The sequence below is a fragment of the Pristiophorus japonicus genome, chromosome 11 (assembly GCF_044704955.1).
Source record: "Pristiophorus japonicus isolate sPriJap1 chromosome 11, sPriJap1.hap1, whole genome shotgun sequence".
Lineage (NCBI taxonomy): Eukaryota > Metazoa > Chordata > Chondrichthyes > Pristiophoridae > Pristiophorus > Pristiophorus japonicus.
Genome location: NC_091987.1, coordinates 175,739,842 through 175,757,168, shown reverse-complemented (window position 1 = coordinate 175,757,168; position 17,327 = coordinate 175,739,842). Strand labels below are relative to the sequence as shown.

Below are 17,327 nucleotides of genomic sequence, written 5' to 3'. Positions count from 1 at the left end.
TCAGTTTGGGTTCCGCCAGGACCACTCAGCTCACTCTTCACACAAGCTCCCCTCCCTATCCCCCCTTTCACTGCTGCCTCCTCTGCTCTGTGCTGCGCGACCCGCACCTCCTCTCAGCAAACCTCCTTCATTCTCACTGTAGCTACTTACCACAGACACATGATGTTCCCACTCCCGTAACCGCAGAATCGTAGGGAGAGGGGCAGGAGCGCTGGAAGAGCCTAAGCGAAAGTGACCCTGGTGGAGGAGGAGGCTTTGGAGTTTGGGCCTATACTCTCTGGAGTTTATTAGAATAAGAGGGTATCTCATTGAAACATACAAGATTCTGAGGGGGTTTGACAGGGTAGATGCTGAGAGGTTGTTTCACTGGTTGGAGAAGCTAGAACAAGGAGACATACTCTCAGGATAATGGTTTGGCCATTTAAGACTGAGATGAGGAGGAATTTCTTCACTCAGGGGGTTGTGAATCTTTGGAATTGCCTGCCCCAGAGAGCTGTCGATGCTCCGTCGTTGAATATATTCAAGGCTGAGATGGATAGATTTTTTGACTTTCGGGAAATCATGGTATATGGAGATCGGGCGGAAAAGTGGAGTTGAGGTTGAAGATCAGCCATCAGATCATAAGAAATAGGAGCAGGAGTAGGCAATATGGCCCCTCGAGCCTGCTCCGCCATTAATAAGATCATGGCTGCTCTGATCTTGGGCTCAACTCCACTTCCCTGCCCACGCCCCATAACCCTTGACTCCCTTATCGTTCAAAAATCTGTCTATCTCCACCTTCAATGACCCAGCCTTCACAGCTCTCTGGGGTAGAGAATTCCACGGATTTTCGACCCTCTGAGAGAAGAAATTCCTCCTCATTTCCGTTTTAAATAGCGGCCCCTTATTCTGAAACTATGCCCCCTAGTTCTACATTCTCCCACGAGGGGAAACATCCCATCTGCATCTACCCTGTCAAGTCCCTCAGAACCTTATACATTTCAATAAGATCACCTCTCATTCTTCTGAGTATAGGCCCAACCTGCTCAACCGTGATCTTATTGAATGGAAGAGCAGGCTCGAAGGGATGACTCCTTCTCCTAATTCTTATGTTATTATGAGAATAGCGATAATTGTACCAGTCTCAGCATCGGTGATGGTGAGGTTGGTGGATCCACAGAGTAGGGAGACTGATTTAAACTTAGACCCCCCTCATCTCACATAACCGACTGTGTCTTCAGCTGACCACGACTCCTCACCCAGTATGGTCCCATGCTTCATGTACCCTGACTACCATTACTAAATCTTCACCCTTTCTTCTTTCCTCCAGGCGCCCTCACATGAAGAGCACGAGCCCCTGCCCACAGAGGAAGAAGACCCCTCGGAGGAACTTATCCCTCCTGAGGGTGCACGGTCACGCTGACACAAGTTGCGGAAAGTGGCATATCGCGTGGACATGTTGGTCAGATAGATGGGCCGGCACCGGGTGGGTCTCACAACACAAGTGAGCAGGAGCAGGTGGTGGTGGCAGAGGCAGCCAAGGAACATAGGCACCGGAGGGCACTGTCCTTCCCCAAACTCTGCTCAGCGGGACAGAGATGTGCAACTGTGGGGCCAGCCGTATGAACGAGAATACCGGAGACACAGGAACAAATGTGTGAGGTGTTGGCAGTCCAGGCACTCCAAGGAAATTCCAAGATTTTGACCCAGCAACAATGAATGAACAGTATTCAAGTCAGGTTGGTGTTTGATTTGGAGGGGACTTGGAAGTATGGAGTTTCCATGATTTTGTTGCTCTTGCACTTCTGGGTGGTCGTGGTCAAGGGCCTGGGAGGTGCTGTTAAAGGAACATGGATGGGATTCTCACTGCACCCTGTAGATAGTACAGCCATAGTGTGCAGGTGGGTTGGATAGTCTGGATGCGAGGAGGATGTTTCCCTTGGCTGAGAAGTCGAGAACAAGGGGTCACAGCCTCAGGATACGGGGTAGGAAATTTAGGACCAAGATGAGGAGAAATGTTTTCACTCAGGGGGAGGTGAACCTGTGGAATTCTCTTCCACAGAAGGCTGTGGAGGCCAAGTCACTGAATATATTTAAGAGGGAGATAGATAGATTTCTAGAAACAAAAGGCATCAAGGGGTTTGGGGAAAAAGCGGGAATATGGTGCTGAGATAGAGGATCAGCCATGATCATATTGAATGGCGGTGCAGACTCGAAGGGCCGAATGGTCTACTGCTCCTATTTTCTATGTTTCTATGTGGCGAGGGTGTAATTCAAACTGGGGAAAATTATTTTACTTACAAATGGTCCAAATGAAACATGTTGACATTTCTGAATCTGAAACAAGAAATTAAAAATTAAAAATGAGAGTCAAACGCTTACAAATTACATTTACTGAGAGAATTCTTCTGTTACACTTAACAACAATAATGGGTCCAAAATATACGCTATATCCTCTTGGTATCTTATCTGCTCAGTGCCTTATTCCACTGTGTTGTGAGCCTTAATGTACATGATCCAAAAACATCACTTAAGCTTTTAAAAGCATGCGGGTAGCAATTCATTATCGCCCCGTTTGGGGACGAGACTTAGCACCAGGCGCTGAAGTCTTGTCCCTCTCCAAAAATTGGGGTTACCTAAATCAAGCGCTGCACTTCCTCCCTGGGGCACACTGGGCCGAGCAGCGCTGCCGCGTCCGAGGGTACCTGGCCCTCACTGACAGGGAAGGGCCCACGCTGCAGATTAAAAAGGGACCGACCGGGACCACCATGGAGCGGGGGAGCCACACGATCAGCCCAGTACTCCAGCAGAGTGCCGGGCAGAGCGATCGTGGGCAGGACCCCACGAGGAAACCGGATTAAGAGTGGAAAACCCAAGGTAAGTTTTTCTTTACTTACCTCGGTAGCGCACCTTTAATCATCGCCCCGGTAGTGGCCGGCCGCCCGATCCGCACCTCCTGCAGCTCTCGGTGTTATCGGCCGGCGTTGCTGCAGGAGGCGAGAGTGAATTTTGGGGCCGGTGCACTAACAGAGCAATGCGTGCGGCGATGACATCATGATTTCCGGGCGCAGGCGATCGGGGCGCAAAGTCCTGGCGCCGCCCCTAAACTCCCGCCCACTCTTGTTAACTGCGCCAGGCCCAGTGGGTAACTCACTTCCAAAGATCAGTTGAATTTCGAACCCACAGACTTTCAAACTGGAGACCAGAGACCCTACTTGTGGGTAGAACAATTGGAGGACAGAGACACGATGAGTCTATGTGCTTGCTTTGTTAGGTCAGAAAGAACTGAGCATGCTCATACTAAACCATGTGACAAACCATGTGATATTACATTACAGTGCTTTCCCCCTTAAAAAAGTATTAAAAAAATAGCCACTGACTCCATTCCTCTACCCAACATCTATCTGAGGCGGAACCACACTGTTCATAACCTTGGTGTCATATTTAACCTTGAAATGAGCTTTCGACCACATATCCACAGCATAACTTAGACCGTCTACTTTCACCACCATAACATCGCCCGTCTCCGCCCCTGCCTCAGCTCATTCACTGCTGAAACCCTCATTCATGCTTTTGTTACCTCTACACGTGACTATTCCAAAGCACTCCTGGCTGGCCTCCCACATTCTACCCTACGTAAACTAGAGCTGATCCAAAATTCGACTCGCACCAAGTCCCGCTCACCCATTACTCCTATGCTCACAGAAACATAGAAACATAGAAAATAGGTGCAGGAGTAGGCCATAAGGCCCTTCGAGCCTGCACCATCATTCAATAAGATCATGGCTGATCATTCCCTCAGTACCCCTTTCCTGATTTCTCTCCATACCTCTTGATCCCCTTAGCCGTAAGGGCCATATGTAACTCCCTCTTGAATATATCCAATAAACTGGCATCAACAACTCTCTGCGGCAGGGAATTCCACAGGTTGACAACTCTCTGAGTGAAGAAGTTTCTCCTCATCTCAGTCCTAAATGGCCGACCCCTTATCCTAAGACTATGTCCCCTGGCTCTGGACTTCCCCAACATCGGGAACATTCTTCCCGCATCTAACTTGTCCAGTCCCGTCAGAATCTTATACGTTTCTATGAGATCCCCACCTGCCCTAATCTCTCCTTATGTGGCTCGGTGTCAATTTTTAAAATCTCATAATACTTCTGTGAGGCGCCTTCGTTAAAGGTTCTATATAAATACAAGTTGTTGTTGTATGTATTCTCCTCTCAAATACAACAAAACTATGGTGCCACCTTTCCCAGCATTGCACGCACTACTTAACAAAACTTTTAAATGAACTACAAATCCAGTTTAATAACACGGAGCCTTCCTGATCTCCTTTTGGCGTTGAACCAATTTTCGGGTTGTTTTGTTTGGTTCCAAACTCAAAGATTAACTTGTTTCTATCGCAGACTTGTTTGCACTTGATACTTCAGTTACTGATGTCAGAACTGAGTCAAACTTATTTATGTGTTTAAGATCAACTGGTTCACGATCAGGAAAAGGGGAGGTGCAACGAGATCTGGGTGTCATGGTACATCAGTCATTGAAAGTTGGCATGCAGGTACAGCAGGTGGTGAAGAAGGCAAATGGCATGTTGGCCTTCATAGCTAGGGGATTTGAGTATAGGAGCAGCGAGGTCTTACTGAAGTTGTACAGGGCCTTGGTGAGGCCTCACCTGGAATATTGTGTTCAGTTTTGGTCTCCTAATCTGAGGAAGGATGTTCTTGCTATTGAGGGAGTTCACCTCAGTACCCCTTTCCTGCTTTCTCTCCATACCTCTTAATCCCTTTAGCCGTATGGGCCATATCTAATTCCCTCTTGAATATATCGAATGAACTGGCATCAACAACTCTCTGCGGTAGGGAATTCCACAGGTTAACAACTCTCTGAGTGAAGAAGTTTCTCCTCATCTCAGTCCTAAATGGCGTACACCTTATATTTAGACTATGTCCCCTGGTTCTGGACTTCCCCAACATCGGGAACATTCTTCCTGCATCTAAGCTGTCTAGTCCCGTCAGAATTTTATATGTTTCTATGAGATCCCCTCTCATTCTTCTAAACTCCAGTGAATACAGGTCCAGTCGATCCAGTCTCTCTTTATATGTCAGTCCTACCATCCTGGGAATCAGTCTGGTGAACCGTCGCTGCACTCCCTCAATAGCAAGAACATCCTTCCTCAGATTAGGAGACCAAAACTGAACACAATATTCCAGGTGAGGCCTCACTAAGGCCCTGTACAACTTCAGTAAGACCTCGCTGCTCCTATACTCAAATCCCCTAGCTATGAAGGCCAACATGCCATTTGCCTTCTTCACCGCCTGCTGTACTTGCATGCCAACTTTCAATGATTGATGTACCATGACACCCAGGTCTCGTTGCACCTCCTCTTTTCCTAATGTGCCGCCATTCAGATAATATTCTGCCTTCGTGTTTTTGCCATCAAAGTGGGTAACCTCATAATTATCCATATTATACTGCATCTGCCATGCATTTGCCCACTCACCTAACCTGTCCAAGCCACCCTGCAGCCTCTTAGCGTCCTCCTTACAGCTCACACCACCACCCAGCTTAGTGTCATCTGCAAACTTCGCCAGATAAACTGATGGGATTGGAAGGGCTGCCCCTTTTACACACGGCCCGATATTACAATGGAAAGTTTAATTAAATGGGGTGTTAACCTGGCAGGTGTTCCAATTACATTAACTTTCCGGTGGGCAGATTAGATTAAATTTACCCCATTATTTCTGTTGCAATGTTCCATTAGTGGTTGTAGCACTGATTTCCTTTGAACAACAGTCACTGGGTGGTTTCAGGTGAATTTTTTTTCATCATTCACAGGATGTGGGCATCGCTGGCAAGGCCAGTATTTATTGCCCATCCCTAATTGCCCTGGAGAAGATGGTGGTGAGCCGCCTTCTTGAATCGCTGCAGTCCATGTGGTGAAGGTACTCCCACAGCGCTGTTAGGGAGGGAGTTCCAGGATTTTGACCCAGGGACAATGAAGGAATGGCCAATATATTTCCAAGTCAGGATGGTGTGTAACTTGGAGCTGGTGGTGTTCCCATGTGCCTGTTGGCCTTGTACTTCTAAGCAGTAGAGGTTGCGGGTTTGGGAGGTGCTGCTGAAGAAGCCTTGGCGAGTTGCTGCGGTGCACCTTGTAGATGGTACACACTGCAACCACGGTGCGCCGGTGGTGGAGGGAGTGAATGTTGAAGGTGGTGGATGGGGCGCCAATCAAGCGGGCTGCTTTGTTTTGTACGGTGTCGAGCTTCTTGAGTGTTGTTGGAGCTGCACTCATCCAGGCAAGTGGAGAGTATTCCACCACACTCCTGACTTGTGTCTTGTAGATGGTGGAACGGCTTTGGGGAGTCAGGAGGTGAGACACTCGCCGCAGAATACCCAGCCTCTGATCTGATCTTGAAGCCATAGTATTTATGTGGATGGTCCAGTTACGTTTCTGGTCAATGGTGACCCTCAGGATGTTGATGGTGGGGATTCGATGATGGTAAAGCCGTTGAATGTCAAGGGGCAGTGGTTAGACTCTCTCTAGCTGGGCATGGTCATTGCCTGGCACTTCTGTGGCATGAATGTTACTTGCCACTTATCACACCAAGCCTGAATGTTGTCCAAATCTTGCTGCATGCGGGCACGGACTGCTCCATTATCTCAGGAGTTGTAAATGCAATCATCAGCGACTGTCCCAGCTTCTCACCTTATGATGGAGGGAAGGGCTTTGGTGAAGCAGCTGAAGACGGTTGGGCCTAGGACACTGCCCTGTGGAATTCCTGCAGCGATGTCCTGGGGCTGAGATGATTGGCCTCCAACAACTACGACCATCTTTCTCTGTGCTAGGTATGACTCCAGCCAATGGAGAGTTTTCCCCGTGATTCCCATTGACTTCAATTTTACTAGGGCTCCTTGATGCCACACTCAATCAAATGATGTCAAGGGCAGTCACTCTCACCTCACCTCTGAAATTCATCTCTTTTGTCCATGTTTGGACCAAGGCTGTTTTGAGGTCTGGATTTGAGTGGTTCTGGCAGAGCCCACACTGAGAATTAATAAGCAGGTTATTGGCAAATAAGTGCCACTTGAAAGCATTGTCGATGACACCTTCTATCACTTTGCTGATGATTGAGAGTAGATTGATGGGGCGGTATTTGACCACATTGTATTTGTCTTCCTTTTGGTAGACAGGATAAACCCAGGCAGTTTTCCACTTTGTCGGGTTGATGCCAGTGTTGTAGCTGTACTGGAACAACTTGGCTAGATGTGCGGCTAGTTCTGGAGCACCAGTCTTCAGCAATGCAGCTGGGGTGTTGTTGGGGCCTGTAGCCTTTGCTGTATCCAAAATTGGGAGTGCTGTCCGATGCTTATCCTAAGTGTGTAGTGACAATGTAAATGCATTCAGGAACACTTCCTTTGATTAGTGTTTCGAGGACATCGTCAACGTGTCCTTTGAACATTACTGCAATCTTCATAGATACAGTTATTTTGTAACTACACGCAGTAGGCAAAGGAAAAGTAATTCTTATTGGAAGCTAGGGCAGGGATTAACTTGCATTAATATTTGCGCAGTGTTTCCAAGAGGTTGCCAATATGTTCAGGCTCCTTCACCCCAAGCAGTGTGGCAGGGGTCACTATTTAGAAAAGTTTCAAAACTACTGGTCTAAAACAACAACAAGAATATTCTCGGGATGTCTCTCCGTCAGAAGACCTTGAGCTAGACCCCACAACATTCTCCATTTTCAGATCCCAGTCTGCTCTTAAAGCCAGACTTCAGTCATGAGAGCCCAGGGATCAACGGAGCACTAAAAATACAATGAACAATAACATCCAGATAACATAACATCAACACAACCAACCCTCAGATGTTGCCACGGACATCAAACCTCACATATTGCCAAGGCCAACAAACCCTAGTGACACACCCCAGTCAAGAATTGTTTTGTGTAAAGAAACAAAGATCAGAGATGCCTTTGGAACAAATAATGGAACAAAAATGTCAAATATAAAATAAAAAACAGGTCAGGCAACATCTGTGGAGAATGGAACAGAGTTCATGTTTCAGGGTGATGATCTTTCGTCAGAACTGGAAAAAGTTAGAGATGTAACAGGTTTTAAGCAAGTGCAGAGGCTGGGAAAGGGGGAGGGGAGGAGAGATCAAAAGGGAAGGTCTGTGATAGGGTGAAAGGCAGGAGTGATTAAATGACAAATGGTATGACAGTACAAAGCAAAAGGAAATGGTAATTGGACAAGGAAAGAAACAGAAGATGAGTCTAAAAGAGATGTAAATGAGAATGGCAAAAATTTGGGTCAGAGGTTCTGGTCTGAAATTGTTGAACTCGATGTTGAGTCCAGAGGCTGTAAAGTGCCTAAACGAAAGATGAGGTGCTGTTCCTCGAGCTTACGTTGAGCTTCATTGGAACAGTGCAGGAGGCTGAGGACAGAGAGGTCAGAGTGGGAATGGAGCGGAAAATTAAAGTGACAGGTGACCGGAAGCTCAGAGTCACGCTTAGGGATTGAACAGAGGTGTTCCGCAAAGCGATCACCCAATCTTCGTTTCATCTTCCCAATGTAAAGGAGACCACATCGTGAGCAGCGAATACAGTATACTAAATTGCAAGAAGTACAAGTAAATCGCTGTTTCACCTGGAAGGAGTGTTTGGGGCCCTTCGACAGTGGGATGGGAGGGGGTAAAAGGGCAGGTGTTGCATCTCCTGCGCTTGCACAGGAAGGTGCCGTGGGAAGGAGAGGGGGTGCTGGGGGTGAATGTGGAATGGACCAGGGTGTCGCGGAGGGAGCAGTCTCTTCAGAATGCGGAAGGGGAGGGGAGGAGAAGATATGTTTGGTGGTGGGATCATGCTGGAGGTGGAGGAAATGGCGGAGGATGATCCGTTGATTGTGGAGGCTGGTCAGGTGAAAGGTGAGGATTAGGGGAACCTTATTATGGTTCTGGGAAGGAGAGGAAGGATGAAAACAGAGGTGTGGGAAATAGAACGGACACGGTCGAGGGCCATGCCGACCACGGTACAGGGGAATCCTCGGTTGAGGAAAAAGGAAGACCTATCGGAAGCACTAATATGGAAGGTGGCATCGTCAGAACAGATCCGATGGAGATGGAGAAACCAGGAGAATGGAATAGAGTCCTTACAGGAAGTGGGAGAGGAAGTGTAGTCCAGGTAGCTGTGGGAGTCAGTGGGCTTGTAGTAAATGTTTGGCAATAGCCTATCCCCAGAAATGGAGACAGAGAAATGTCATACTCGGTGTCGAAGGTTTTTATTAATATCGCTCGTGTTAATCGCCTTGGGATATTTTGCTACGTTAAATGCGCTCTATAAATGTAAGTTGTTGTTGGTGTTTAATCAACTAATAGCTGATTCAAGAAAGGGTGACCACAAGAAGAGTAAGTCGTCATGTGAAAGCAGAAAGCTTTATATTCAATGTGAAAGGAAATACTCAGTCACCCATAAGTCCAAGGGGTGAGAAAGAGACACGAGGGTTCAGGCAAAAGCGATATTTCTCTATGGATTTCAGCCTCTTTCATTAAGGAGGAAGACTGTAGTTTAGGTACAAAATCCTTTACTTTCTTTATTCATTCAGTTTCCACATCTGGGTAGGAAGCCTACCTCAGGAGTACGAGAGACTGGAAGAGGCTGCGAGTAGACCTTCACGGATGATTCCATGCTTTAACAGTACAAAGCTTATAAACAGCCCTGTGTGAGGAACACGCTAACAAGAGCAGAGGCAAATAACTGAGGATGTGGATAAAATGTTTTCACTTACAGTGGGCTTGGGATGTACATTTGGAATTTTTCCAAGCGAAGAAGATACCTGAAACACATCAAATATCATCCGTCAAACACAAGTTGCAAACCTGAGGCAAGAGTGAACTTTGATGTTGCATTAAATAATTATAAGGAGGCCAAAATTCATCTCACTGGCACATTATATATCCAATTCCCTCCTGCTCTGAATTACAGCGCCCCTTAACCACCCATGAAACAGAGGCACGACCTAAGCTTTTTAAAGAGTCGGTTTTCAAAGTGAGATCTGCAGGACCTTAGAGCGTTGACAGATTCCAACCCATGTGGTCCATCAGCAGGAGACGGAGAGCAAGGCTGGCTGTCACCCTCCTGGCCAGGAAATGATGGGAGGGGTGGGGGAGGGAGAGATGCTTATATTGATAAATAATCATAAAGAGAGAGTGGCACAAGGGATAGAGAACAAGATCTTTCTACGGTGTGACTTGGAGAAATTCTGAATCTGTGTCCCACTGTAAGGAAAACATTTTTTTTATCATTCTCAATTGATTGGAGACAGAGCTGGGAGAAGGCAATCGGAGTGGATCGCACGCAGAGTGGAAGAATGTGGTGAGAGCAGGAATCGGTGGAGAGGAGGAAAGCGGTTGAGACGTCTAACTGCAAAGGAGGAGTGGAGCCAATGGACCCAAGGTCTCTCAATTAATAAGCACGGGAGTGGACCTACGGGACAGTGAGAGGAGCGGCTACAGATAAAGGTCAACCCGAGAGCCCGGAGCGCAGAGGGAGCGTGAGCGTTAGGGAACGAGGTAAAAAATCTAAAGTGCCGTCAGTACAAGGGAAGGAGTTGATTGATGAGTAGCTGGTGATTGCTTTTTTAAAGTCTTGACTTTATTTCTGTTGTTAGTTAATAGTCTATTAAGTAGAGGCATGGGCACAACTCAGTCCCGTGGCATGTACATCCTGTGCCATGTCGGAACTCCAAGTGTTGTCAGCTGGAGGAGCTCAAGCTCCAGGTTTCCGAGCTTGAGCAGCAGCTGACGTCACTGTGGTGCATCCGTGAGGCTTAGAGCTACGTGGATAGAGCATTTCAGGAAGTGGTCACCCCGCTGCGTAAGAGAGAGAATCGGTAACAGTCAGACAGACAAGGAGGACCAGGTATTGCAGGAGTTCTCTGAGTGCATCTCACTCTCTAACCATTATCACTGCTGAGGGTGAAGATACGTGTGGGAAGAACAGTCGGAGCCAAGTCCACGACATCAGGGGTGGCTCGGCTGTACAGGGGAGGAGGAGGAAGATTGGGAAGGCAATTGTGATAGGAGGTTTGATACTTAGGCAAACAAACAGGCGTTTCTGCGGCCGCAGACGTGACTCCAGGATGGTATGTTGCCTACCTGGTGCTAGGGTCAAGGATGTCACTGAGTGGCTGCAGAACATTCTGAGCGGGGGGGGGGGTGGAGGGTGAACAGCCAGAGATCATGGTCCATATTGGTATCAACGACATAGGTAGAAAGAGGGGTGAGTTCATGCAAGCAGATTTTAGGGAGCTAGGAAAGAGATTAAAAAGCAGGACCTCAATGATAGTCATCTCTGGATTACTCCCGATGCCACGAGCTAGTGCATAAATAAATAAGAGTCATCAGCATAGGCAGCCCCTCAAAGCGAGGATGACTTGCTTCCATTCAAAAAAGGGATGAGTTCACAGGTGTTTCAATGAAGGACCTAATATTCCAGATCCCGAACTACATCCAGAAGGGTGGAAGATGCCTGTGCGTGGCTTTTTTTAACGTGTCGGCCGTTGCACACCAGCCACCACACGGGCTTGACAGAGCTAGGTCTTGGTCCAGTGGCAAGGGTTACCCAAGACTAACTGGAGACCAGCTCTGCTGCACGGACCTAGTGCGCGCACATATCACAGTGTGGGCTGGCCTGTGCTGCCCCTGGGCCCTCGCCTCGTCTGGGCCCCAGACTCACGCCTCTCCTGAATCAAAGATTGGCAGGCAAAAGTGTAATTGAACAATGGGCTGCCTTTAAAGAGGAGACAGTCGAGATGCATTCCCGCGAAGGGGAAAGGTAGGGGAACCAATTTCAGAGCTCCCTGGATGATGAAAGTGATAGAGAGTAAGGTGAAGCAGATGTCAGGAAGAGAATACAAATGAGAACCAGGCTGAATATAGAAAGTTCAGAGGGACAAAGAGAAAGTATTAGAATAGATTGGCAGCTTACATAAAAGGAAATCCGAGAGAGAGATTGGCGTAATTTGCACCTCCTGTTTATATCCACAGGGAACAACTCTGCCACTGTGTGCAACGCCATTAACCACTCCCGCTAAATTTGGCGGGACTTTAGCGGTGGCTCTGCTGCTTTGTTCCTCGATCTGCGCCCGGAGACCGTGATGTCATTGCCGTGCGCAGCGCCCTGGACCCGAAATAAAGTGAAAGGGGAGGTGGCTGGCTGCTGGGCAAAAAAATGGCCCTTTTTTTTCTTCCTTACCGCTGTGGCTTTGGACGTGGGGTGCATGCCACGATTGCTCAGCCAGCGCTCTGACCGCGTGGCACCACCGCTTCCCGGTGGTCCAGGTAGATGTGCTCACAATCTGCAGAGCTGGCAGCTTGAGCCCTTCCCTTTAATTCAAGGAAGCGCTGCCGCGTAAGGCGTCCCAGAGCGTAGGACTGCTGAGCTCTGAGCCCCGCTCCAGAATCGTGCCTCCTGCTCCCGAACCATGCCCCCTGCTCCCAAACTGTGCCTCTGGCTCCCGAACCATGCCCCCTGCTCCCAAACTGTGCCCCTGGCTCCCGAACCATGCCCCCTGCTCCCAAACTGTGCCCCTGGCTCCCGAACCATGCCCCCTGCTCCCAAACTGTGCCCCTGGCTCCCGAACCATGCCCCCTGCTCCCAAACTGTGCCCCTGGCTCCCGAACCGTGCCCCCTGCTCCCAAACTGTGCCCCTGGCTCCCGAACCATGCCCCCTGCTCCCAAACTGTGCCCCTGGCTCCCGAACCATGCCCCCTGCTCCCAAACTGTGTCCCTGGCTCCCGAACCATGCCCCCTGCTCCCAAACTGTGCCACTCGCTCCCAACCCCTGCCCCCCGCTTCCGAACCGTGCTCCCTGCTCCACGCTCCCGATCCCTGCCCCCTGCTCTCAACCCTTGCTCCCCACGCCCCGCTTCTGACCCATGCCCCCTGCGCCTGACCCCTGCCCTCCGCTCCTGATCTGTGCACCCCACTCCCGACCCCTGTCCACGGCTCCCCCCGTTCCCAACACCTGACCTCCGTTCCTGACCCCTGCCCCCCGTTCCCGAACCCTGCCCCCTATTCCCGACCCCTGCCACCCGTTCCTGACCTTTGCGCCCTGCTCCCGAACAGTGCGCCCCGCTCCCGACCCTTGCGGCCCGCTCCTGACCCCTGACCCCGATCCGTGCGCTCCGCTCCTGACCCCTGCACCCCGCTCCTGCCTCTGCTCCCCGCTCCCAACCTTTGCCCCCAGCTCCCCGCTCCCGACCACTGCCCCCCGCCCCCCGCCCCCGACCCCTGCTCCCGACGACTGCACCCCGCTCCGCGCTCCCGACCCCTGGCCCCCACTCCCGACCCCTGTCCCGCACACCTGATCCGTGCGACCCGCTCCCGACCCCTGCACCCCCGCTCCTGACCCCGTCCCCACTCCCGATCCCTGCCCCCAGCTCCCGACCCCTGCCCCCCGGCCCCCGCTCCCCACTCCCCACTCCCGACCCTTGCTCCTCACTCCCCGCTCCCGATCCGTGCCCCCACTCCAGAACCATGATCCACTCCCGAACCATGACCCGCTCTCGATCCGTGCCCTCCGCTCCTGAACCGTGACCCGCTCCCCCGCTCCCAAACACTGCCTCCTGCCCCCCCATTCCCGACCCATGTCCCCCGTTCCCGACCCCTGAACCCTGCCCCCCGTTCCCGACCCCTGCTCCCCGCTCCCCGACCCATGCGCACCGCTCCTGACTCCTGCCCCCGCTCCCCGCTCCTGACCCCTGTTCCCCGGTCCCGACAACTGCCCCACGCTCCGCGCTCCCGACCCCTGCCCTCCGTTACCGACCCCTGCCCCCTGCTCCGAACCCGTGCCCCCCCCCGCTCCCGACCCATGCCCCCCGCTCCCGAGCCCTGCCCCCCGCTCCCGAGCCCTCCCGAGCCCTGACCCACGCTCCCGACCCCTGCCCCCCGCTCCCGACCCTTACGCCCCACTCCCGAACCGTGCGCCATGCTTCCCGTTGCCGAACTGTGTGCCCTGCTCCCGACCCATGCCCCTTGCTCCCCACTCCTGACCCCTGCTCCTGAACCGTGACCCGCTCCCGACCTCTGCTCCCGACCGCTGCCCCCCATCCCTGCTCCTGACCCCTGCCCCCCGCTTCTGACCCCTGCCCCCACTCCTGCCTCTGCCCCCCGCTCCCGACCCCGGCCCCCCCACTCCCGACCCGTGCCCCTGCTCCTGAATCGTGACCCGCTCCCGACCCCTGCCTCCTGCCGCCCCATTCCCGACCCATGTCCCCCGCCTCCGACCCATGAACCCCGCCCCCCGCTCCCGACCCCTGCTCCCCGCTCCCGACCCGTGCGCACCGCTCCTGACCCCTGCCCCCGCTCCTGACCCCTGCCCCCCGCTCCCGACCCCTGCTCCCCGCTCCTGACCCCTGCCCTCGCTCCTGACCCCTGTCCACTGCCCCCCCAGTTCCCGACCCATGCGCCCCGCTCCCGAAACGTGAGACTCGATCCCGAACAGAGTGCCCGGCTCCTGATCCGTGCGCCCCGCTCCTGACCCATGCCCCCCGCTCCCAACTCCTGACCCCTGTTCCCGACCCTTGCACCCCACTCCTGATCCCCTGATCCCTGCTCCCGACCCCTGCCTCCCGATCCCAATCCCTGCCCCCACTCCTGACCCCTGCTCCCCGCTCCCGACCCCTGCTCCCCGCTCCCGACCCCGCCCCCGACCCATGCTCCCCGCTCCCGACCCCTGCCCCTCGCTCTGCGCTCCCGACCCCTGCGCCCCACTCCCGACCCCTGCACCGCCCTCCCAACACCTGCCGCCCGCTCCCGACCCGTGCACCCCACTCTCGACCCCTGTCCCCCGGTCCCGACACCTGTCACCGCTCCCGACCCCTGCCCTCTGCTCCCGACCCCTGCCCCCTGCTCCTGACCCATGCACCACGCTTCTGACCCATGCGCCACGCTCCTGATCCCTGCTCCCCGCTCCCAACCTTTGCCCCCCGCTCCCCGCTCCCCGCTCCCAACCCCTGACCCATGCTCCCTGCTCCCGACCCCTGTCCCCCACTCCGCGCTCCCGACCCCTGCACCCCACTCCCGACTCCTGCGCCCCACTCCTGACACCCCCTCCCGACCTCTGTACCCGCTCCCGACCCCTGTTCCTGCTCCCGACCCCTGCCCCCTGCCCCCTGCTCCCGACCCCTGCCCCCTGCTCCCGACCCCTGCCCCCCGCTCCCGAACCTTGCGCACCGCTCCCGACCCCTTCCCCTGATCCCGTCCCCTGTCCCCCGCTCCCGACCCCTGGCCCCTGCGCCCCCGCTCCTGACCCTTGCTCCCCACTGCACGCTCCCGGTCCCTGCCCTCCGCTCCTGAACCGTGACACGCTCCCCCGCTCCTGACCCCTGCCTCCTGCCCCCCCCATTCCCGACACCTGCTCCCCGCTCCCGACCCCTGCCTCCCGCTCCCGACCCGTGCGCACCGCTCCTAACCCCTGCCCCCGCTCCCCGTACCTGACCGCTGCTCCCCGATCCTGACCCCTGCTCCCCGGTCCCGACCCCTGCTCCCCGCTCCCGAACTGTGCGCCTCGATCCCGAACAGTGCGCCCGGCTCCTGACCCCTGCCTCCCGCTCCCGACTCTTGCCCCCCCGCTCCCGACTCTTGCCCCCCCGCTCCCAACCCCTGCCCCCTGCTCCCTGACCCGTGACCCTGAACCATGACGCGCTCCCAACCCCTGCCCTCCACTCCCGACCCGTGCGCCCCACTCCAGACCCCTGCCCTCTGCTCCCGACCCCACCCCCTGCTCCCGACCCCTGCCCCCTGCTCCCAACCCTTGCGACCCGCTCCTGACCCGTGCGCCCCGCGCGCCCCGCTCCTCCCTGCTCCCAACCTTTGCCCCCCGCTCCCCGCTCCCGACCCCTGCCCCCGACCTCTGCCACCCGTTCCCGACCTTTGCGCCCTGCTCCTGAACAGTGCGCCCCACTCCCGACCCTTGCGGCGCGCTCCTGACCCCTGACCCCGATCTGTGCGCTCCGCTCCTGACCCCTGCACCCCGCTCCTGCCTCTGCTCACCGCTCCCAACCTTTGCCCCCAGCTCCCCGCTCCCGACCACTGCCCCCCCATCCCCGACCCCTGCTCCCTGCTCCCGACGACTGCACCCCGCTCCGCAATCCCGACCCGTCCCCCACTCCCGACCCCTGTCCCGCACACCTGATCCGTGCGACCGCTCCCGATCCCTGCACCCCCGCTCCCGACCCCTGTCCCCACTGCCGATCCCTGCCCCCAGCTCCCGAACCCTGCCCCCCGGCCCCCGGCCCAAGCTCCCGACCCTTGCGTCTCATTCCCCGCTCCCGACCCTTGCTTCTCACTCCCCGCTCCCGATCCGTGCCCCCACTCCAGAACCATGACCCACTCCCGAACCATGACCCGCTCCCGATCCATGCCCTCCGCTCCTGAACCGTGACCCGCTCCCCAGCTCCCGACCCCTGCCTCCTGCCCCCCCATTCCCGACCCATGTCCCCCGCTCCCGACCTCTGAACCCCGTTTCCCGCCCCCGACCCCTGCTCCCTGCTCCCCGACCCGTTCGCATCGCTCCTGATTCCTGCCCCGTCCCCCACTCCCGACCCGTTCCCCTGAATCGTGACTCGCTCCCAACCCCTGCCCCCTGCCCCCCCATCCCTGTTCCTGACCCCTGCCCCCCGCTCCTGACCCCTGCCCCCACTCCTGCCTCTGCCCCCCCGCTCCCGACCCCTGCTCCCCACTCCCGACCCGTGCACCCCGCTCCCGACCCGTGCACCCCGCTCCCGACCCGTGCCCCCGCTCCCGAACCGTGTGCACCGCTTCTGACCCCTGCCCCCCGCTCCTGACATCTGCCCTCCGCTCCCGACCGCTGCGCCCCGCTCCCGAACCGTGCGCCTCGATCCTGAACAGTGCGCCCAGCTCCTGACCCCTGCCCCCCGCTCCCGACCCTTGCCCCCCGCTTCCAACCCCTGCCCCTTGCTGCCCGACCCGTGCCCCTGAACCGTGACCCGCTCCTGATCCCTGCCCCCCGCTCCTGATCCCTGCCCCCCACTCCCGACTCGTGCGCCCCACTCCCGACCCCTGCCCTCTGCTCCTGAACCCTGCCCCCTGCTCTCGACCCCTGCCCCCTGCCCCCGACTCCCTGCTCCCAACACTTGCGCCCCGCTCCTGACCTTTGCTCCCCGCTCCACGCTCCCGACCCCTGCACCCCGCTCCCGACCCCTGCCCCCTGCTTCCGATCCATGCTCCCGATCCCTGCCCCCGCTCCCGACCCCTACGCCCCGCTCCCAACCCCTGCCCCCGCTCCCGACCCTTGCTACCGCTCCCGACCCCTGCCCCCCGCTCCCA

The 17,327-nt window shown here is 55.1% G+C and overlaps 1 protein-coding gene across 4 annotated transcripts in view; it reads right to left on the bottom strand.

Annotated features, from left to right (window-relative positions):
• LOC139275883 (CMP-N-acetylneuraminate-beta-galactosamide-alpha-2,3-sialyltransferase 4-like) overlaps positions 1-17,327 on the bottom strand; it is a 103,481-nt gene that overhangs the window by 63,526 nt on the left and 22,628 nt on the right. For all 4 annotated transcript variants that reach the window (XM_070893096.1, XM_070893095.1, XM_070893097.1 and 1 more), the window contains exons 2-3: positions 9,763-9,810; positions 2,281-2,316 (exon numbers count right to left, since the gene is read on the bottom strand). In XM_070893096.1, coding sequence (XP_070749197.1) covers positions 2,281-2,316; positions 9,763-9,810 — 84 coding nt within the window. The remainder of the gene's footprint in view (positions 1-2,280; positions 2,317-9,762; positions 9,811-17,327) is intronic.